The 22,995-nt window shown below is 53.0% G+C and overlaps 1 protein-coding gene and 1 long non-coding RNA gene across 6 annotated transcripts in view; one reads left to right on the forward strand and one right to left on the reverse strand.

The window, feature by feature from the left end:
• On the reverse strand, positions 1-6,611 carry LOC121817840 (uncharacterized). Its single transcript, XR_006057906.1, has 2 exons — positions 6,156-6,611; positions 1-308 (listed from the first exon to the last, which is right to left on the reverse strand). It is a non-coding gene; the product is annotated as an uncharacterized LOC121817840 (long non-coding RNA).
• Positions 5,842-22,995, forward strand: part of FBXL19 (F-box and leucine rich repeat protein 19) — a 22,646-nt gene continuing 5,492 nt past the window's right edge. Inside the window, exons 1-10 of one of the 5 annotated variants that reach the window (XM_060405843.1) lie at positions 5,842-6,045; positions 6,312-8,466; positions 9,754-9,954; positions 11,327-11,470; positions 11,592-11,678; positions 11,772-11,990; positions 12,484-12,645; positions 13,775-14,286; positions 22,501-22,664; positions 22,763-22,924. In XM_060405843.1, coding sequence (XP_060261826.1) covers positions 9,778-9,954; positions 11,327-11,470; positions 11,592-11,678; positions 11,772-11,990; positions 12,484-12,645; positions 13,775-14,286; positions 22,501-22,664; positions 22,763-22,924 — 1,627 coding nt within the window. In that variant the 5' untranslated portion in view covers positions 5,842-6,045; positions 6,312-8,466; positions 9,754-9,777. Of the gene's footprint in view, positions 8,467-9,753; positions 9,955-9,978; positions 10,450-11,326; positions 11,471-11,591; positions 11,679-11,771; positions 11,991-12,483; positions 12,646-13,774; positions 14,287-22,500; positions 22,665-22,762; positions 22,925-22,995 lie in introns of those variants that run through there. The other 4 variants (XM_027961602.3, XM_027961603.3, XM_042240129.1 and 1 more) reach the window with 4 other exon arrangements.

Here is a 22,995-nt window from a genome sequence, read left to right on the forward strand (position 1 = left end):
TACTCTTACTCTGTTTATTTAACTTTATGCAGAGTACATCATGCAAAATGCAGGCTGGATGACCCACAAACTGGAATCAATATTGCCAGGAGAACTATCACAAACCTCAAATAAGCAGATAATAGCACCCTACTGGCAGAAAATGAAGAGAAACTAAAGAGACTCTTCGGAGAAGGCAAAGGCACCCACTCCAGTACTTGTGCCTGGAAAATCCCATGGACGGAGGAGCCTGGAAGGCCGCAGTCCATGGAGTCGCTGAGGATTTGACACGACTGAAGTGACTTAGCAGCAGCAGCAGCAAAGAGCATCTAGATGAGGGTGAGAGGAGAGCGAAAAAGCTGGCTTAAAACTCAACATTCAAAACACTAAGATCACGGCATGTGGTCCCATCACTTGATGGCAAGTAGAAAGGGGAAAAGTGGGAGCAGTGACAGATTTTATCTTCTTGGGGTCCAAAATCCCTGCGGATGTTGACTGCAGCCATGAAATTAAAAGATGCTTGTTCCTTGGAAGGAAAACCATGACAAACCTAGACAGCATATTAAAAAGCAAAGACATCGCTTTGCTGACGAAAGTCCCTACAGTCAAAGCTATGGTTTTTCCAGTAGTCCTGTATACATGTAAGAGCTGGACTGACCCTTGCTTCACCAAATCAAGTGGAATTCAGGTCATTCTAATGGAAGAGAGAGCTTTAGACAGCTGAGATCTAAGCCCTGAGGGCTTCCTAATATCTGTATGACCAGTAAAGAGTTTAGGGGGCTGCCCTGGGCTTCCCAGATGGCGCTAGTGGTAAAGAATCCACTTGCCAGTGCAGGAAATATAAGAGATGTGGATTCCATCCTTGGGAGGGGAAGATCCCCTGGAGGAGGGCATGGCCCCCTACTCCAGTATTCTTGCCTGGAAAATCCTATAGGCAGAGGAGCCTGGTGAGCTAAAGTCCATAGGGTGGCAAAGGGTCTGACAGGACTGGAGTGACTTAGCACCCAGGCACTCTGGGCCTGGGGTGGGGTGAAGCTAAGCACATACCAGCAAGGGAATGAAGGCAGGTGGCCTAGTAGCAGCGCTGGAAGAATTACATGAGGATTCAGAGTTTTCCATGGAGCTCTAGAAGAAGAATATTTGGAAGAATTTGGAAGAATACAGTATTGTGCAGGAGATCACGGTCTTATAGAGCCTAGATTTTTGGAAGACTAAATCTCAAATGCTCATCTCTAAATGGACAAAGGCCTGAGGCTCCCAGCTCACTCTGGATTAGGTCAGAATTTTGCATCATAGCTGCCTAGCATGGGGCTTCCCTAGTGGCTCAGACAGTAAAGACTCGGCCTGCGATTTGGGAGACCTGGGTTCGATCCCTAGGTTGGGAAGATGCCCCAGAGGAGGAAACAGCAACCCATTCCAATATTCTTGACTGGAGAATCCCCACCGGCTGAGGATCCTGGTGGCTACAGTCAGGGGGTCTCAAAGAGTTGGACAAGACTGAGCAACTAAGCACAGCACAGCACAGCTGCCTAGCATAGGGTTGGACACATAAGAGGTGCTTAATATCCATTTATTTAATGTAGCAGTGATGGTCCTCAATGAAAGTTACAGAAGATTTTTAAGATCATTTCTTGATAAGTGTGTGGGGTTTCTTTGCAAAGGTAGTCCAGTCATTTGTATGGTTCAATATTCAAAAGCATCAAAAATGGAACTTCCTTGGTGGTCAAGTGGTTAAGAACCTGTCTGCCAATGCAGGGGACATGGGTTCAATCCCTGCCCTGGGAAGATCCCACATGCTGAGGGGCAACTGAGCCTGTGTGCCACAACTGCTGAAGCCCATGAGCCCTAGAACCTGTGCTCCACAACAACTTTTGCAATGTTCAAAACCCCTGCTGCAGGAACACACTTAGAGCATCCATCCCAGCTCCCAAAGAGAAGGGGGCATGCGTGTGTGCTGTGTTGCTTTTGTCCATGCTAAGTTGTTTCAGTAGAGGCCGTCTCTGTGACCCTATGGACTGCAGGCCACCGGGCTCCTCTGTCCATGGGGTTCTCCAGGCAAAAATACTGGAGTGGATTGCCCTGCCCTTCTCCAGGGAATTTTCCCTGGAGAAAATGGAACCTGGGCGCCCTCCATCTCCTGCATTGGCAGGTGGGTTCTTTAACACTAGTGCCATCTGGAAAGCCCCATTAGAAGGGCACAGCTCTAAAAAGAAATGTGATCGTATCTATGTGATAAATTTGGAGAGGTCTGGGGAGAAGCTTATACTGGCAACACCCACTGACAGTAGAAACTCAGCTACTGTTGACATCAGACCCTCCAGGGACACTGGACAATGAGCTCTACTGAAGTGTTCTGTGACCATTTGAAGCCACACCCACGTTGGAACTTTTATTAACCAGACCCTGGCAACTTCTGTGGAGCCTTGTTTTCAGTGACTACTAATTGCAGGGGTGACTGTCAACCTCTTACAGAAGCATTTTCTGGTCACTTGCCCACCATATCTCAGTGTAAATTAATCTCCTCTCTGCTTTATTATTATTTTATTTATTTGTCTGCTTTGGATCTTAGTTGTGGGTCACAGTTGTGTGTCCGCAGGCTCTTTCATTGCAATGCATGGGCTTCTCTCTAGCTAAAGCACATGGGCTTGGGAATGAAGTGCAAACGTACTTGCCCTGTGGCATGTGGGATCTTAGTTCACCAATCAAACCACTTCACCTGCATTGGAAGGCCGATTCTTAACCAATGGACCACCAGGGAAGGCCCTCCCCTCTGCTTTCTGTGTAGTGTCCCATGTGACCAACAAAAGAGCTCCCTCAGTGCATGTCTTATAGTGGGCGCTTGCCCAGATAATCCTCTATGTGACCGCTGTCCCTTCCACTATGAGCCACAGAAAGCTGTGTTTGTGATTACAGCTGTTTACAGGCATTGCCAGGGAGTGCTAGTGGTCAAGAATCTGACTACCAATGCAGGGGATGTAAGAGGTGTGGATTTGATCCTGGGTCGGGGAGATCCCCTGGAGGAGGACCTGGCAACCCATTCTCCATTTTTGCCTGGAGAATCCCATGGACAGAGGAGCCTGGTGGGCTACCGGGCAGAGCGTTGCAAAGAGTCAGACATGACTGAAGTGACTTAGCATGCACTCAAAGGTATTCTAGTTCTTTTCCTTCCAGGCAGAAAGTGGAAAGAGTTCCTGTCTCTGCCCACTTTGAAATTAGGGAAGGCTATGGAGTTGTCAATACTATGTGAGTACAACTGTCCTGTGTCAATTCTAGGCAGAAGCTATAGAAGCCAGGCCATGATCCACCAAGTCCTTCTCCCTCTATCCATCGGTGATTGGATGCTGATTATGGACGCTCATATCCAGATGGAGCCTCTTCCCTTGGCCTTAATCCCTGGATACTAGATGGGCAGACCTCTGCCCACTGACCAACACTAGGCACACAGCATGAGCCCGAAACAGCCCCTAGTTGCTGTAAGCCACCCACACTTGGGTGTTCTTTGTTACTGCAGCATAACTTCACCTGCTCTGACTGATAAAGAAGCTATGACCTTCTACACAAACGCAGGAGAGATCGGGATCTTCCAGAAGAGTACCCACTGCTGAAAAGGAACCTCAAGATCAATGGGCTGTACCCGCTCCTGAATTCAGTGAGCTCAGTCCAAGGTTGTGGATAGTTCTGAGAACCTGCAGGAGCCCTCTATCCCTTTCCAGCAGCTCCCCACTGGAGAGTGAATGGTGCTCCTGTTTCTGAATGTGGTCTGCAGCCCCAGCCCCTCATATAGGAACCACTATCACCTTTCCGTTGGTTCTCAGACAAAATGTGTAAATAAGGTGGACAGAAGACAGAAATTTTTTGTGCAAATGAAAAGAGACATGTGGATGCTCTAAACCTAGAGTTCACTTATGGCTGAGAAGTTCTGACTGTTATTTTATATTTTATTGTCTATGTGGATGGATTATAGTATTTGCAACTCATATTTTAAGTAGTCGTTTTAGTCGTGTCCAACTCTGCAACCGTATGGAGGAGCCTGCCACGCTCCTCAGTCCATGGGATTCTCTAGGCAGCAATACTGGAGTGGGTTGTCATGCCCTCCTTCAGCAGATCTTCCCCAACTAGGGGGAAGATGACACACATGAACTCGTGTCTCCTGCGTTACAGGCAGAATCTTTACCACTGAGCCACTGGGGAAAGCTGTTTTAAGTATATACAGATAATATCTGCTCATGGTAAAACTGTCAAACTGCAGAGCACATTACAAAGTGAAAAGCAAAAGTTCTCCTCGATCTCTGCATGCAGTCACACTCAGCCATCTCTCTATCCAGCCAGCGAGGAGTGCAGGTATACCATCCGGCCCTGAGGTGCTCTATAGAGTGTGAGAAACGGCCTTGACCTTCAGTAGGCTTATGTTCGGGTCTCAGTTAATGAAGTGGGGCCAGTAGTGCTTCTGCTAGGACTGAAGCAAGCTGGATGGAGACTGTGTGGATCTAGGAGTACTTGTCTTATCCCAAAGGGGCAGCCACAGTTCTGCACCAGCTCTTTCTTGTTCAAGGAAACAAAGATTGCAGACTCAGTGTTGCTGGATTCCAAGCGAAAGAAATGAGTGGTTGCTGTGCCAAACTTAACACACAGAGGATGGACATGATCAACTGGCAGATGCTATTGTTCTGAAGGTGGGCTCTGAGGCCTTGGGAATCCTAGCACTTAAAAAAAATTATGTTATGATACTAATTATTTTTCTTTATAATTCTATAATGCTTTCTAAACTTTATCCATTTATTTATGTATTACTTGTTTTTGGCTGTGCTGGGTATCTATTGCTGCGTGCAGGCTTTCTCCACTTTTGGCGCTGGGTACTCTTTGTGGGGTGTGCAGGTTTCTCGCTGGGGTAGCTGGTATAGGCAGGGAGCACAGGGTCTAGGTCCTGGGCTCGGTAGTGTGGCGCTCGGGCTTTGTTTCTCTGCATTATGTGGGATCTTCCCAGACCAGGGTTCAAACCCGGGTCTCTTACATAGCAGGCGAATTCTTTACCGCTAGACAGACCCCCCCCCCCAGAGAAGCTCTGAATCCTAGCTTTATCACTCAGTCATTCCCAGGTTCCTTATCTATAAAATGAGATGGTAAACAGGATTCTTAGGAGGATCAAATGAGATGCTGAAAGCACATAAGAGACAGACTCTTCATAAAGCTTGTATCTCAGGGAAGAGTCAAATGACTCTCATCTGGGAATGACACACATGAAGGCTTCTTTGGGACACAAACCTGAAAGATGAAATTAACTGGGTGCACTGGTGAGAAGGGTGGAAGGGAAGAACCTAATCGGTAGAGGGACTGGCTCCATAAAAATCCCTGGGGAATCATGCAAGGCAAACTAAAGCAGTGAGGAGGAAGAGGAAACAATCTTCCGGGAGTCAAGGATTTCCTAAATACACTGTGAGCTAGAAGGAGCCTGAGGCCAGTCCCTGCAAATTTAGGACTTCACATCACAGCAGCCAGCCTGCGTTCAATTCCCTGCCAGAAAAACCACACTCCCCAAATCTTCCACAGGGCCCTCGAACCACAGGGGTGGTAAGTGAATAGGTTTGCAGGCAGAGGAGGAAGATTAAGAAGGCAGGTAAGAAGGTACAGTGGTAGGAAGCAGCCCCGTTTGCCTTGGCAGCTGAGGTGTCTAGAGCGGAGGGGGAGGGGGGCGCGCCGAGGGAATGGAGGTGCCTCCAAGACTGTTTGGGCTATTGGCAGCGCCCACAACTTCAGGATGAGGAATCCGCTCAGGTTGTTGAACCTCAGTCAAAGGAGAATGCGCGCCCCCTAGCAACAGTAATCGGTAGTGGACCCCGAAGGACCCAGATGAGGGGCGGGGGCGGAGGGGGTGCGGCTCAAGATGGGGTAGACTGCCTGGCACAGTTTTCTTCTCACAGGAGCTAACTCCTTCCGGCATGACGGACACCTGGGATCCCAAAACAGCTGGGCTGGAAGGGCCCTCGAGAAACGAACTACTAACACGTGCCCTGTGTCAGGCCCTGAAGGTGGGCTTTTCCGTGAACATTGTCATAACACTGCTTCGAGGTAGGTATCGCTATCCCCATTTTTCCAGAGCAGCAAAATCGAGGTTTGGTGACTTCCCAAGGAGGGGTGGGGATTTTGTATGACTCCAGACCCTTTTCCCTGGAGCTCACCTGACTTGGAAGCTACCGATTCTCTGAGGTTTGGGGGAACAAGCGTCAGGTGTGAGGCGCCGGAGTTTTCCAAGGGACAACAGCATGACAGTACTTTCGGCAAGAACCACGCCTCCCTTGTCGCCAGAACATTGATTACTGTTGCTTTCCTTTAAGAGCCTTCCCCTGAAAGATGAAGTCGTCGCCACACGGGGAGGCGGATGTTACAGATTCCTAAATCCCTCAGACGTCTTTTCTCCCTCATCCGCATTGATCCCCACTGGTGACAGAAATTCTTCCCCTCCACTAGCGAGTGAAGGCACGAGACTGCATTTCCCGGCAGGTCTTCAGAAGCGGGTGGCGAGGAGAGAAGGAAACAGACTCTCCGTTTCCGTCCGCTCTCAATTTGGACTGTCTGTGTAGATGCACATTTCAGCAGCGCATGTCCTTTCTCTGTTGAGCTAAGGAAGGGACTACGTCCCCCAGCAGGCACTGGCGCAGAGGATGTGCTAGGCTGCCATCTTTATTGTAGTCCTTTTCCCTGTTTCCACATGGTGTAGTCTTAGTGCATGAACTATAAGTCCCAGGTCACCGTCTCCCCTTTCCACCAGCGGCCATCTTTGCTGGTAGACCTCGCCCCTTTCCCCTTCCATTGTCTGGTCGAAGATAATAAAAGGGAGCCAGGAAGACTGCAACTCCCATCAAGCTTTGCCCCAACAGGAGGGGAATTTCGATATTACAGGCGGGCGAGGTGCCAAGGTGGTAGAGTGAGGCGACCGCGAGAGGCTAGGTTGCCTGCCATTTTCATGGTAGTCTCTTTATCGTCGTGGTCCTGCCAGTCTTAAGGAACGCTAGAAGGTTAGGAAACTACTATTCCCATCGCACCTCATAAGGTGGACTACTAATCAGGTGTCCGCCCCTCTTCCACCATCTTGCTTGTAGTCCTCGTTCCTTTTCACCTTTCCATTGTTCCTGAAGAGTAGAAATGGCAGCGGGAAGGCAGCAGATGGACTGCGACTCCCGTCAGGTACCACACCCGCGGAGGGTTGTGGACAGGAGGGCGTGTGAGTGCCTGGTAAGGAGGTCGAGCCGGGGCAGAAGGCCATATTGTTTGTAGTCATCATTCCCACTCCTCTACGCTCTGCAACCCGGATCTTTGGGGCAACCGGACTACAACTCCCAGCATCCTCCACTCCCTGTTTGGCACGTCCTCCGCCATCTTGTTTGTAGTTCCCGCTGACCTGAGCATCCTATTGTTCCCTAGGTAGCACCAGCGTCCGCAGGACTACTTCCACCGTCGTGCCCTGCGCACGTTAGTCCTGTAAAGTAGCGGTGGTGGGGAAAGGAGGGGGCAGGGGGCGGGGTTCCTCTGGGAGAAGGAGGGAGTAAAGAGCAGAGAGGAGGAGGAGGGAAGGAGGAGGGAAGGGAGGGGAGGGGAGGGGAGGGGGAAGAGAGGAGGAAGGAGGAAGGAGCTCAGGAGGGATGAGAGAGGCGGCCAGGGCCCCGGGCCGAAGCAGCGCGGGGCCGGGGGACCAAGGGGGCTGAGGCACGCCTATTGCCCCCTCCCCCTTTTCCTGTCCCCTTCCATCCTTTCCTTCCACCCTCCGGCTTGAGCAAGGGGGTTTATTCAAATTTTATTTAAATCTCTATCTCCTAAGGGTCGCGCGCTGGGGGGAGGGGGAGAGGGCGGGGGCGCGCGCAGGCTGGGGGGGCGGGGCCCAGCAGCTTCCTACATCCCCCTCTGCTCGCCCGGTAGCAGTAGCGCAGGGGGCCGCAGACCAGGGGCGGGCCCAGGGGAGGGGGGCAGGTTACAGGGACCCCCCCCTCCCCGGGAACGGGCGGTGGGCGGGGCTTGCACCCCGGAAACGGTGGGGGTCCCAGGCCTGGCCCTGGACCCCTGGGCATTGGGCATCGGGAAGGGGCCAGTTAAAGGGCCGGGGGCGCTGGGGAGAGGCGGGGCGGTGTGGGGGGAGGGGAGCTGGGACTCGGACCCCCGGACTGAGTGGGGCCCGGGCAGAAGCTGTGCACTCTGCGCCCGAGGAGCCCCCGTTGGCCTGGGGGGACTGAGGGACTGAGCCCCCCAGAGCAGGACCTCCCCCTGGAAGGGCCGCGCCGCAGCCCGTGGGAGGGCCTCGCCCCCGGCGCCCCCCATCTCCACTCGCCGCTGTCCCGGCCTCCACCGGAGGGAGGGGCCGAGCGCCCTCGGGGGGCCGTGGACCCCGGCGTTCTGAGCGTTCCGCGCCCCGCGCCGCCCGGCCCCCCCGCCGCCGATGGCCGCCGACCCGCCGGGAGCTGCCGAGAAGGGAGAGATGGCTCCCGGGACACGTGTGAGGTGGGTTCATGCAGCTCCTCCTCACCCCCAGACCTGGGCAGCTCCCAGTCCCATTCATCCTCAGCCCGGCCTCTCTCTCTACCTTGCCCGCCCCCAGCCTCACCCTCGGTTTGCTCCAAACTCCTCATTTCCAGCCCTTCTTCCTGTTAGCCCTCAACCCTTCGGAACTGGCCTTCCTTCCTAGACCTTGCTTCCCCTTGCAGACCCCCATCCCCGCCTGCAGTTGCAGCCCTCCAAGGCCCCTCCCCTGGAGCGCTGGAGGGCTCCTTTCCCCCCATGGATGGGTCTGGAAAGGGGAAAGCTGGGGTAAGACTCTGGATATGAAGAGAGCCTCCAGGCCTGCTGAATCTGTGTGGGATCTTGGAGGATCTGGTTTGCCTGGGAAGAGAAGCCCAAGGGATTCCAGACAATTAGGGATGGAAAGCAGCTTGGGAAGCTGGGAGGCGGGGGGCGGTGCACATGAGCCCATCTTGAGTCCTATGGAGATGTCAGGCTGGATTCTAGAATCCCAGGGAATCTGGGAAATTGCCCAGGTTGACCTGAGAGACCCATAAGGAGGCTGTGTTGGAGCAGAGGGAGCTCTGTGGGGAACAGAGTTGAAATTTGGGGCCACGGAGGGGTTCTGAAGCAGCGTCTGAAGGAAGGTCTTTGAGCGCTGGGAAGTTGGGCAGCCCGGTGGATCTTTAGGGGTTAGATTGGCTGAGTAGGTTCCCATTGAATCAGAGGAGGGAATCTAGGCTTTAGGGGAAGAGGAGTTGGGTGTTAGCTTCTGAGAGAAAAGAGAGAGTTGGCAGTCAGGAATCTGTGGGAATCTGGGAGGTAAATTTGGAGTGTTTCAGCTTGGGGAGAGCCGGGGATGGAGCACATTTGGAGAACAGGGGAAGAGTTGGGACCTGTCTCAGTTGTTCCACAGACAAGGAGCCCTGGTTTTCCCAGGAGCTTTGATGTGGGGATGTCGGCGGAGAGGCCCTTGTCCCTCTCGGTGTCCCTTGGTCCTCCCTGAGTCACGCGGGGGAGTATGGAAGAAGTGTTAGAGTAGGAGTGAGGTCAGGAAGCTAGTTCTCAGGGCTCCCGGAGGAGCCAGGTGAGCTGCTTCAGGAAGAGGGTGGCCTTGCCTAGAGGGAGGGGGGTTCCCCTGGCCCCTCACAGGAGGGGCACCTCCTTGTTCCTTGTCTCCCTGGGTAGGAAGCCAAGCTCTGTCTGCCTAGGAGTGGGGGAAGGCTGCCAGGAGTCTCTCCGGCAAGGGTCCCCGTGGGCCCCCCTGAGCTTGCCACCCTCCACCCACAGCCCTCGGCGTTGCTGACGCCCCCAATGTCGTCGAGCAGCCGGGGGCCGGGGGCCGGAGCGCGCCGACGCCGAACCCGCTGCCGCCGCTGCCGGGCCTGTGTGCGAACTGAGTGCGGGGACTGCCACTTCTGCCGAGACATGAAGAAATTCGGGGGGCCCGGGCGCATGAAGCAGTCGTGCCTGCTGCGGCAGTGCACTGCCGTGAGTTCTGCCCCTGCTGCAGGGGTGCACCCTTTCCCAGCTGACCTCAGCACCTATCTGGGGGGCTGGGGGTGACTCCTTCGAGGGTCATGTAAAGTTGCCATAGATTCGCTCCTTCGTTCACTGGCTGGTTCACATATCTGCCAGGCCCATTTCTGTCCTCAGCTTCAAGCTGGGGCCAATGTTAGGGTCCACAGAAGAATTCCTCCCACACCCTACTTCAGGCCTTTCCCAACTTTCAGAGGCAGAGACCCACAGAAAGCTCGGGCCCCCTTGGACACCCTCCCTAGAGCCAAGAATGGGTCCTTGCCTTCTTCGGCCTCCTTTTCACCTGTGAGAGTGGTCTTGGATTTGAAGCTAGTCTTACCCACTGTGTGACCTTGAGCAAATCACTGTGACCCTCAAGGTACCTCCTCCGTGAAATGTTTCCTTTGTTGAGTTGTAAAGGTCAAACAGCATGGATAAGAAGGTACCTGCTGCCAGGCGCAGCACACAGTAGGTATCCAAGAACCATGGGGTTGTGCCCGCCTTCCTCATCCTTAGTGCTCCCCAGGGCTCCCGAGAGTGGGCCTTTCCCGGTAGCCGTGGGACCAGCTGCATCCTGTGCTCCCCTTGTGACCCCACCTCCCTTTTTCCCTGCAGTCACCCTTTTCTGGTTCGTCTCTTTGCCCCACAGCCCCTCCCTGTTTTTCCTTTGTCCCCTGACCCTTGCCTCACTTTTCTTCCCTACCTGCTTCTTCCCTGAGCCTGCCTCACAAGCTTCTTGATATGACTCAGTAATACCCCTGATTTTTTTCCTAAAGTCATATTGTCTGATAGCTGCTCTGTCTTCCCTAAGATCAGTCAGCTGCCCTTAGTGTTCCCAGGGGTCTTGCCAAAACCAGGTTCATTGTGGCCTCCAGGGCAACCCCCGTACAGCTAATTGAGCAAACTCAGACTCACTCCAATCTGTCGCCATGTTCCCTCCAGCTCTCTCTCAGTATTACTGTCACCTTGGCCTGTAGTCTTAGAGGGCCTATAGTCCCTCCTTTTCCAAAGCCAGCTATGTCAGGTCACCCAGGACCTGGATCCAGATGCAGCCATCAACAATGTCAACTGTGTATCAACTACCTTTTCTGCACTGTCTCATTTTTATGACAGTCCTGCGAGGAGAAACTTCCTAGCCCCATTTGACAGATGGAGAAACTGAGACATAAGGGGGTTAAATCAGTTCAAGGTCATACTGCCAAAAAGGAACAAATTCAGGATATGACCCAGCTTGCCCCCCCTGGGTTCTAAACCTTATCTCGCAGCTTACTAGGGTCCCCAGAAAGAACAGTCTTTCTCCTATGGTTTGCTTTTGGGATCCCTGACACCCCCTTTCCCCCAACAGCCCGTGCTCCCACACACAGCTGTATGCCTCTTGTGTGGGGAGGCTGGGAAGGAGGACACAGTGGAGGGAGAGGAAGAGAAATTTGGTTTGAGCCTCATGGAGTGTACAATCTGCAACGAGATCGTCCACCCTGGCTGCCTGAAGGTGATGGTCCTGGCGACCCTGGAGGCCGGGGTGGGGCTCAGACTCGGGGAGTAAGGAGCTGGGGTAGGATGCCTCTTGAGTTTTTTGACACCTGACATCCACTCCCTGCCTCTGTCTACAGATGGGGAAGGCTGAGGGTGTCATCAATGCAGAGATCCCCAACTGCTGGGAGTGCCCTCGCTGCACCCAGGAAGGCCGGACCAGCAAGGTAGAGGCTGGGGCTTGGGAGGGTGCCAGGCTCTGGGTAGGAGGGAGATCGGGGGTTGGTGCAGAACCTCACCCCCAGCTTCCATCTCCCCAGGATTCAGGTGAGGGACCAGGCCGCCGCAGGGCTGACAACGGCGAGGAGGGTGCCAGCCTGGGGAGTGGATGGAAGCTGACGGAGGAGCCGCCGCTTCCACCACCTCCACCCAGGCGCAAAGGTCCCTTACCTGCTGGGCCCCCCTCAGAGGATGTGCCTGGGCCCCCCAAAAGAAAGGAGAGGGAGGCAGGGAATGAGCCCCCTACCCCAAGGAAAAAGGTGAGCCAGGGAGCATGCTCACTCGATTCAGCCTAAGGGATTTGGGGAGCTGTAGTCCTGTTGCTTTGGGGGGGAACCTGGGACATTCAGCTTCATGGGTTACCCCCAGGGGTTGCTGGGAGATGTAGTTTGGAATTTCAGCTGGGAGGATGGTGCATGTTCAGTGTGGAGGAGAGGTACAGGTGAGAAGCTACTGGCGCTGGACAGGGAAGCTTTGGGTGCTTTAAGGAGGAAGGAGAGAGCATGCTCAAATTAGCTGCTGCAGAGGAGGAAGGAGGGGCTGGAAAGGGCCTGAGGGGGAAGAAAGAGGAGATGAGAGCATGCTCAGTGAGCCAAGACACTGGTTACCCGATGAGCATGCTCAGAGTTCTCCCTGAGGTGGGGGCTTCTGGGATTTGTAGTCTTAAGAGGTGAGCATAGATCTTAGTTTTGTGAACAACCAGGGGTTAATGGCGTTTCTCCCTTACCCCCTGTCTCCTTCTTGCCCTGGTAGGTGAAAGGAGGCCGAGAGAGGCACCTGAAGAAGGTGGGTGGAGACGCCTGCCTCCTCCGAGGATCGGACCCAGGCGGCCCCGGCCTTCTGCCCCCCAGGGTTCTGAATCCGAGCCAGGCTTTCTCGTCCTGCCACCCTGGGCTCCCTCCCGAGAACTGGGAGGTGTGCCGGGGACCTCCTCCCTCCCCTTCCCACTTTCCTTTGCCCCACCCTCTATCCTGGAGACAGAAATGTGTCCTTTCCTGCCTACCTTATCCTACCCCAGCCTGCTTGGCCACGATGGGCAGGCAGTTGGGCCCCTGGGAAGAGTAGAGGGGAAGAGTGGGTTGGGGCCAGGCCACAAGAGCCGTGGACTTGCCAAGAACCCTTGGGGTATCGTTTGACCCATTTGCCTCATCTTTTCCAAACCTTTAAGGGGTAAGAACTGAGTTCAAATCCCTGTTCAACCATTGACTTGCTGATTGGTCTTGGCAACTTATTAGCTGCTCTGGGCTTCAGTTTCCTCATCCGTGAAATAGAAATGATACCACTTCCCTTATCCAGTCTATGCCACAAAGCTGTTTAATGACATTAAATGAGTTTTGTAAACTGCAAAGGGACTAGATTTGAGGGAAGTAAGGCCCAGAGAGGTTTGAAGACTTGTCCAAGGTCACATAGCAATGCTAGCATTCAGCTGTCACTTTGCACTGACGCATCAAATGCCAGGGTCTACTTGACTGTGCTCAAATTCTTCCTCTGCCATTTGTCAGTTTGTCACCTTGGGCAGGTTCCATAATCTCTCGGAGCCTACGTTTCCTCATATCTGGAAAGAGTGGCCCCAGATGCCACTGCATCCCAGTGCTGTGAGGATGTCATGAGTCAGCGAGGGTGGGAGGCTCCGCCCGGGCCCGGATGATCATTGGTACTCCTGTCTCACTGCAGAGAAGCTCGAAGTTGTTTGCTCCAGCTTTCTGTGTTGTAGATGATGAGAAAGGGGCTTCCCAAGGTCACAGAGAGAATTGATAGCCTGGTCAATATGCAAAACTAGATCTGTAACTGTTCTCCACACCTCACTACTTTTGGAAACTCATAAGCTATAGAGACACATAAGTCTGAATTCTTTGCATCAGCACCTTCCTGTGACAGATAAGGAAAGTGAGAAGTCCGGAGAGGAGCATGCCTTGACTGAGGCTCCACAGGGCAGGAACTCAGGACTGTCCCTCCAGCTATTCATCCCCCCGTGACTCCTTGGGGGTCGGGGGGTGGAAAGGCAGGTGCCAGGCCCTAGAACAGCCTCCGTCTCTCCCTGCAGAAACCAAAGCCGCCTTTGGCCTCTGCTGAGGGCCCGGCGGTGCCTTCCCCGTCACCCCAGCGGGAGAAGCTCGAGCGCTTCAAGCGGATGTGCCAGCTGCTGGAGCGGGTGCCCGACACATCCTCGTCCTCCTCGGACTCCGACTCGGACTCCGACTCATCAGGCACATCGCTGAGTGAGGATGAGGCTCCTGGCGAGGCCCGGAATGGGCGACGGCCAGCCCGGGGCAGCTCGGGCGAGAAGGAGAACCGCGGGGGGCGGCGGGCTGTGCGCCCTGGCAGTGGGGGGCCCCTCCTCAGCTGGCCCCTGGGCCCCGCGCCCCCGCCCCGGCCCCCGCAGCTGGAGCGGCACGTGGTGCGGCCCCCGCCTCGAAGCCCCGAGCCTGACACGCTGCCTTTGGCTGCTGGATCCGACCACCCCCTGCCCCGCGCCGCCTGGCTTCGTGTCTTCCAGCACCTCGGGCCCCGAGAGCTATGCATTTGCATGCGAGTGTGCCGGACTTGGAGCCGCTGGTGAGTGGCCTGGACAGGCCTGGGTTCCATCGCCCCACATGCGCCTCACTCGCTGGGTGACCTGCAACAGGTCCCTGCGCTTCTCTGGGCCGGGCGCTGGTACTGATGGTGCTTCTGTAGGATGTACATGCTGTAGCTGGTGCTTCTGTATTGACTGCACAGGCTGCTTTTGATTTATTTGCTCACTGAACCCTCACAACAACTCTGTGAGGTGGGTATTGTTATCCTCATTTTCAGAAGAAGCTGAGGTCAGGGTCACGTGGAGAGGAAACAGTAGAACCAGGAATTTGAACCTAGTCCTTCTGGCTCTAGAACCTTTCTCCTTAAAATTGTTACTTATGAGTGTTTAATATGTGCCAGGTATAGTGCTGACTGCTGTACCTGCATCCTCTCACTTGCTTTTCACCTTTCTCTGCTGCTGCTAAGTCGCGTCAGTCATGTCCGACTTTGCCACCCCGTAGATGGCAGCCCACCAGGCTCCCCTGTCCTTGGGATTCTCCAGGCAAGCACACTGAGGACAGTCTTATTATTGCTCCCACTAACACATAAGAAGGGGCCTCCCAGGTGCCTTAGCAGTAAAGAATCTGCCTGCCAGTGCAGGAGCCCTAGGAGACTCAAGTTCGATCCCTGGATGGGGAAGATCCCCTGGAAGAGGGCATGGCAACCCACTCCAGTATTCTTGCCTGGAGAATCCCATGGACGGAGGAGCCTGGTGGGCTACAGTCCGTGGGGTCGCAGAGAGTGGGACACGACTGAAGGGACTTAGCACACATGCATGCACACCTAAGGAAGCCCTTTATGGGGCTTCCTCACTTCCCACTGCAGAGGCCATGAGTTCAATCCCTGGTGAGGGAACTAACATTCTGCAAGCCATGTGGCGCAACCAAAAAAGCAGAAAGCCCTTTGCTGAGCGGCCCCTGCTCCCCAAGTGGCAGCCATATTTGGGCCTCCTGATTATGCTTGGAACTTCTTTGTGGCCTGGAGGCACCACCAGCACCCTCCACTTACCCTCCTCCCATCTCCCCACTGCTTCCTGAGTCTTGTTTCTATAGGAATGTGGGTCAGCCTCTCCAACCCTTGGTCTTACTCTTCGGTCCTGTCCCTTTCAACCCCCACCCCCACCTCTCCACCAAACTCCTCCAACACTCCCCCCACACCCCAAAAGAGCACATAGAGGCTTTCTGCGTGTTGACAAGCCTTCATTTGTTTTCACGTTCCCATGTAAGTATTTGGGGCAAATACCATATCTGTTTTATCTTCATGTTCTCAGCACAGGACAAAAGGTAATGTGTGTTAGTTGCTCAGTTGTGTCCGACTGTTTGCCAACCCCATGGAGTATAGCCTGCCAGGCTCCTGTCCATAGAATTCTCCAGGCAAGAAAATTGGAGTGGGTTGCCATTTCCTTCTCCAGGGGATCTTCCCACTGAACCCCTCTGTCTCGGATTGCAGGCAGATTCTTTCCCGTCTGAGCTACCAGGGAAGCCCAAAGGGTAATGTAGGTGCTCAAAACACATTTTATTAAGTGAGTAAATCCAGGTTTTTTCCCCAGACCCTTCCTGTGGCCCGGACATCCTGTTGGGATGTGTACACGTTAGTTGATATGTTCCTTATACCAACAGCCCTGTGAAGGGAGAGCGTGAGGGACACTCGAAGTCACAGTGCAGTCAGTGGCTGACCTTAAACCCCAGTCCTTTTCCTTAGGATTCTGGTGTACTTGTTCACACTTGCTGGTCTGCGGAGGCTACAGAGCTACAAGGAGGGGAAGGCAGGCTCTGGAGATAAATTACCCATAGTTGAATCTTTTTTTTTTTTTTTAATGCTTTTTTTTGGTTTGTTTGGCTTCGCCAGATTTTAGTTGTGAGCTCTTAGCTGGGGCATGTGGGATCTAGTTCTCTGACCGGGGTTTGAACCTGGACCCCCAGGAACAGTCCTCCCTAGTTGAATCTTTTACTGCTGAGCTGTATGCTATCAGGCTAGTTCCTTTGTGCATCAGTTTCTTCATCTGTTAAAATGGGAACCAAGGCATTTACTTCATGAGTGTTTTTGTGAGCTGATACAATAAAGAATTGAGGACAGTACCTCGGAAATAGAAACTTCTTAGTGCCTTAACAGCAATCATTATCACTGGTTCAGCTACAAATATCTACTGAAAGCACAGACTTTTAAAATTCTGGGAACTCAGATCTGTGCCCTTGAAGAGTTTTCAGTCAACCTGCAACGTAATAGAAACAAGTAGTTACAGCAGTTGCTGGGATCACCTCCTCCGCCTCTAGCAGTCTTTGGGGAACCGTTTGCCAAGGCCTCTTGGTCAGGGCCAGCCCTGTGCTTGGTACATGGGACCCAGAACTGATGAAGACCCAATTTCTGTCTCAAGGGGAGACTCGTGACTGCAGGTGGACGAAGCAGAGAAGCTGACTGGATGGTGGTTTTCTGCTTGGGCTTAGGAGTCTAGTCCCCATGGGTTTCTCACCTGTGACTGCTGTACTTCTTGGATGAGTGGCCATGGGTGGATTGCTATACCTATCAGGGCCTCAGTTTTCTTATCTGTAGTCTGGGTTCATATCAATACCTAGTAGGGATGAAATGAGGTGATTCTTGGAAAATGCTTAGCACCATCACTAAAGGGTGCTAAATGCTCAACACAGTGGTGGTTTTGGATGAGCAGAATGAGGGTAGGGCTGAACAAGGGCCTGAGAGGGCACAGTGGGACTAGTCTAGAGGCTCTGTCAACCTGGGCACAGAGGCAGGGCCTGTGGGGATGAAGAGGAGGGACAGGAGTTGAGAACTTCTTAGGAAGCAGGATGACTTGGGTTTGGTGACTAAATGGATGTGGAGGCAGTAGGGTGACATGCAGCTGGATTTCTGGTCCATGAGCCTGGATGGGCAGCAAGATCATGGCACAAGCTTGGGAATACTTAGCAGGGGCAGGTTCCCGGGTCAAGCCAAGTACTCACATTTGCCAGGTTTGGTCTGAAAGGCCTTTGGGCCCATCAGGCACTAACAGGAGAGCACCTGGAGGCACAGGTCTGTTGCTTAAAAGAAAGATCCAACTTGGGGAGTTTTTAACCTATAGATAGCAGCTTCAAGGAAGAGGCCAGAAATCAGTGTCCGCACTTGCGAGTTAGAGAAAGAACAGCCAGAGACTTGCAGGGGATTGGGAGCAGAGTGTGTCCCGAAGGAGAGATTGAGGAGGGAACAGGGGTGGGTGTTGGCGAGAGGTCACGGAAGATCAAGGACCAGAAGTGTCAGTTGGATTTTGCTCCAAAGAGGCCTGGCTGTCTTCTGCTGTGTTGTGGTGGGGGGAGGGCACTGGAGCCAGGTTGCCTGGAATTGAGGTTGGACTTGATCTGTTTGTTCTCTGCCGTGTCCCTAGTTTCTAGGATACCCGGCATACAGGAGGTACTGAAAAAACACTTGTCGAGTGAATGAAAGTGAGGAAATAGAGTTGGAGTGTGAAAAAGAGGTAGCGAAGGTGGAGCTGGATAGAAATTTGTAGGTGGGAGAGCAGGAAGTTGCAGGCTTTCCCGTCGGATGGCTTCCATCTTCTCTTGGAAATGGGAGGCACAGTGATCTGCCCAGGTCAGGGGAGGGAGGTGGGGTCATGGGGGGAGGCAAGGCCTGGGGGAGTTCCGGAGTCCCAGGGAAGAGGGTGGAGACTTTGCTGGAAATGAGCAAGGAAGGCACTATACTGCCTGGTCAAGGCAGCTGGACTTGGGACTAAACACTGATGGACAGATGGAAGGAGCTCAGTGCCAGCAAGGAGCCCAGAGAGCTGATAAGGAAGAAGTGGCTTTGGGTTGGACCCTGGGAAGCTGTGAAGTCCTTACAGGTAGCAGTTTTGGCTGGTCTAGCTCTGTGGCCCCAGAGGGCCTCTGCAAGAGGGAGGTTTTGGACTCAACTTTGGAGGTGGGTTGAGTTGGTCAGGGGTGTCTGGAGTCAAGGGGAAAGGGAGTGGGGTAGGGCATTTGGCCATCAGGCTCGGCATCCCGTGGGTGATGGATGCCTTGGCCTTGGACTTCTTCCAACCTCTTACCTAAGTGTCATCCTCTAGTCTAGGAAGAGGGCTTCCCAGGTGACTCAGTGGTAAAGAATGTTCCTACCAGTGCAGGAGATGTGGGTTCGATTCCCTAGATCAGGAATATCCCCAGGAGAAGGAAATGGCAGCCTGCTCCAATATTCTTCCCTGGAAAATTCGATGGACAGAAGAACCTGGTTCATAGGGTCGCAAAGAATCAGACACGACTTAGTGACTGAACATGCATACACTAGTCTAGGAAGAACCTGTCTATGGCCCCTGTTACCCTCACAACAAACTTCCGTGGTCCTGTTGGACATCTGGACAAGAACAGTGACTGCACTAAACACTTCCTCTGCATAGTCTCTCCCCTTTTTTTTTAAAAAAATATCTTTTGTTTAATTATTTTAAATCACTATTAAAATGAAACGAGTTAATTTACTCTCCCTTCATTTTTGCAGCAAACCTGTGAAATCAGTGCTGCTTTTACACCATTTTATGGTTTGGAAAATGGAGGCCCAGAGAGAGCAAGTGACTTGCCTAAGGTCACTCCAAGCACAGAGGCGGCAGAGCTGGGGCTTCGATCCCTACCGCTCACACTCCGTGCCTCGGAGCTCTGTGCCCATGTTCATCCACCCTGGCCTTCCAGCCTTCCTGGCCAAGACACCCCTACCCTGGGCTGGCCCTCCTCCGTAGCCTCACCCCTAACTCTTCTCCATGTTGGAGCTCTCGATCCAGACCAGCTTGCTCTACCACCTGGCTCTGCTACCATGTCATCGAAGTGGGACCTTGAAATCAGTCTCCTAACTTCCCTGGACCTCATTTTCCTGACCTCTAAAAAGGAGATGGTGATTATAGTATTCACCTCCTAGGGCTGTTGTGAGGTTAAATGTGTAATGCATAGAACGTAGTAAACCCTTGGTGAACACGGGTTTTCATGGGTGAACGTGAGGTATTCAGGTATTCGTGCTGGAGTCATCGTCTTCGTCATCCTCATTGTTACGGGGAGATGATGAATTGCCTTTTGTTCCTACTGCCTAAGATTCTCAGAGCTCTCCTGGTTTTTTTTTTTTTTTTCTGTGTACTTGGCCAGGACACTGGTTCTTCCTTATCTGAACTCAGATCTCCTTCCTCCTCCCTCAATAGAATTAACTCCTGCTGTGCAGCACGCAGGATCTTAGTTCCCTGACCAGGTTTCAAACCTGTGCTCCCTGCCGTGGAAGCGCAGAGTCCTAACCACTGGACCGCCAGGGAAGCCCCAACTGTTGCCTTCCTTCAAGTCTCAGGTCTGGCATTGTCTCCCCAGGAACGTCCCCGACCCAGTTTCTCACCGGCTCTTATCATGTCCCTTGTTGTCCCAGTTACTGTAAGACTCAGCTGCCTCCCCCGTTTCCTCACTGTTCAGCGTCTCGACACTTAGTATCAGTAGGGGGCCCTCGGTGACTATTGGCTGCCACTCTGAGATTTAAACCCAGTGTTCTGGTCATCCAAGGGCAAAGGGACAAATTAGCTGCAGCCAAGAAAAATCAGGAGAGACTTCCTGGAAGAGGAAGCACTGGAGCTGAGCCCTGAGGGATCCGGGTTGGTTGGCATTTCCATCAAAGACAAATATGTGCTGAAATGGGTTGGCACCAGATAGCAGGTGTCTGTTGGTAAGCAGGTGGTTTGGCCTGGCTCTTGTGGAGTGCAGTATACAGATAGCTGGTGGCCTGTGTGTGCCCTCGGGGGGAAGGGTTCCCAACTAGCCACATAAGATCCAGGAGGGCTTCACGGTGGTGGTGATGGTTGAGCTGGAACTTATGACTGGGTCAGAATGAGCAGAGAGAAATTTTGGATGGAATGGGATTTCACTAAGTAGAAGCAGATAAGGGACAGAACCTAGGGGCAGAAGCTGGATTGAAGGTGGGTAGTTTTTTTGTTTTTTTTTTCTTTTCCTGTTTAGAATCGGAGAGATTTGCAAGTGTTTATTGTTTGAGTGGGTGGAACCAGAAGAGGGGGAGGCTAGAATGCCAGAAGAGGAAGGGAAGTGGTAGGAGGTGGCAGGTGGGACAGAGGGTGGAGTTTTTTGGATCAAAGCCTTGGTGTATGTGTTTCCAGCTTTCCCTAAAATGTCACCCAAGGGTTCTGGAGTTTGCCTGAGACTTGCAAGTGGCACAAAAACTTGGCTTGATCTTTCTATTATTAATAGTTTTGAAAAGAAAGTTCCTCCATTGGGTGCTGTTATATCTTTCGGATGTGTGCACGCTCAGTTGTGTCCACTCTTTGGAACCTTATGGACTGTAGTCCACCAGACTTCTCTGTCCATGGAATTTTCCCGGCAAGAATCTTGGAGTGGGTTGCCGTTTCCTCCTCCAGGGCATCTTCCTGACCCAGGGATCGAACCTGCGTCTCATACATCTGCATTGGCCAGCGGATTCTTTCTTGACAACCTTTCTAATACTTATCTCCCTTTGAACAAAAATAGTCTTTAGATGGCAGCCAAAAGCCATAGCAACACCTAGCTAGAATTTAATAATCCTGGTCTGTTTTTATGGTGTTTATGTCTAAGTATAACATATGTATGTGAAACCATACTGGTTTTCAGTGCAAATGCTGGTTTTAAGAATTGATTTAAAGATGAATTTACGTTCTGCAGATAAGTGGATACTGAATGACGAGTTTGGGCATTTCTGCCCCAGCCCAGGGCTTCCTGAAGGGAAAGCCTCCAGAAGCGGGGCTGGGAGAGAGATAAGAGACAGCTTCCTGGTTCCCCTCCCCACCCCTGCTGCTTCTGATACAGTTCATCTCGCCTAGTGGGAACTTTCTGACATGGCTTTGAACTACTGTACTGAAAGAAACTTTTCAAACCGCATCTCGAGAACTCTAGTGTATGGGGTTGGCCAAAAAAAATTTGTTTGATTTTTCCATAACAGCTTATTTGGGGGTAACCTGAACGAACTTTTTGGCCAACCCAGTACTATAGTGTATTAGTAGATGACTTTGGCAGAGATGGGGAAGGGTTCCTTGGTAACATCAGTTTGGGAAGCGCTTCTCCAGTTTTCTGCATGCTGGTCTCATCAAGGCTGTCAGAGTTGCTGGAGACCAACCCATTTCACTGTATGCAGGCCTCATTCATCTTTGTAGTTTCAACAAGTGGGACCTGCTGGGCCTTCCATAAACACTGACCGAATCACTGGGAAGCCATGAATGGAGTGTGTGGTAGGGGTGCTCTGTGGGAGCTTTGGGTGGTTCACATTCAGCTTGGGATCATCCATTTGTGCAACAGATATACAGCAGGTAAACTACGCACCTGGCCCGGTGCTGGGCACTGGGGGTGCTGAGGGGAAGAAGCCAGGGCTGCCCTTGTGAAGTCTCCATTCTGGCTGGAGGCTCATAGTAATCACAGACTAGTAAGTCCAGCCCTGGGCAGCTGGTCCTCAGGATGAGCAGATGTGGATCACGGGCGGAAATTAGTAGAGGTTGAGAAGTTCCCACAGCCACCATAACTGGTGAGAAGCCCAAGGCAGAGGATGGGGGCTGCTGCTGGATCTCTTTGGGTCTCCATCAAATACAGTGTGTAGAGTGTGTTTGTCTTTGGCACAATGCTTTGGAAGCTTTAGGTCCCCTGACTATAGATTTTTTTCTGTTTTTGGTTGGGCTGGATCTTCACTGCAGGGTGAGGCCTTGCAGTGAGCTCTAGATGATCAGGCTCTAGAGCACACAGCCTCAGTAGTGGCAGCACGCAGCTTATCCGGGTACTCCATGCAGACTCTCTAGTGCAGTACATGGGCTTAGTTGCCCCACGGCATGTGGGATCTTAGTACCCCAACCAAGGATCAAACCCATGTCCCCTGTACTGGAAGGCAGATTCTTAACCACTGGACCAGGAAAGTCCCTGTAAGGTCCACTAACTGTAAGAACCCCATTTGATCTTATAACCACCTGGTGGGCAAGGCCCACCTGTTGACTATCACTTTCTGTGTTATAAACAAGGCCTGAGGCTCAGAGAGAGGGATAGGCTTGCCAAAGATCTCACATCCAATTAGTGATGGAGTTGAACCCCACACCCAGTGTTCTTGGCCTGGGTCCTGGGGCTTCCTGCCCACCCCTGCTGTTTGGTATGGACCAGGAGAGAACTGGGGTGAACCAGGGTGGGGATTGTGGCTTCCCTGAGACTGAGCTGAGGATTGAGGTCTCTGTCTCCCCCTTGTGGCCAACAGGTGCTACGATAAGCGTCTGTGGCCTCGAATGGACCTGAGCCGGAGGAAGTCACTGACCCCGCCCATGCTTAGTGGTGTGGTTCGCCGCCAGCCTCGAGCCCTGGACCTCAGCTGGACAGGTGTCTCCAAGAAGCAGCTGATGTGGCTTCTGAACCGACTGCAAGGTAGTGCCGGGTGGTGAGGTGGGGTGGGGTGAGGGAAGGGAACAGACCTGGGACAGCCCTTCTAGCACCTGTTTCCGGGGACCTCCCCCTTCCCCCAGGCCTGCAGGAGCTGGTGCTCTCTGGCTGCTCCTGGCTCTCTGTCTCTGCCCTGGGCTCAGCCCCACTGCCGGCCCTGCGGCTGCTGGACCTCCGCTGGATCGAGGATGTTAAAGACTCCCAGCTCCGCGAGCTACTGCTGCCTCCGCCAGACACCAAACCAGGTGTGGCCTTTCTTGGCTCCTTTGTAGGAGGGGTTGGACAGGCTGGGGGATGAGGCCTCCAAGGTCTCTTC

The sequence above is a fragment of the Ovis aries genome, chromosome 24, assembly GCF_016772045.2.
Source record: "Ovis aries strain OAR_USU_Benz2616 breed Rambouillet chromosome 24, ARS-UI_Ramb_v3.0, whole genome shotgun sequence".
In the NCBI taxonomy this organism is placed as follows: domain Eukaryota; kingdom Metazoa; phylum Chordata; class Mammalia; order Artiodactyla; family Bovidae; genus Ovis; species Ovis aries.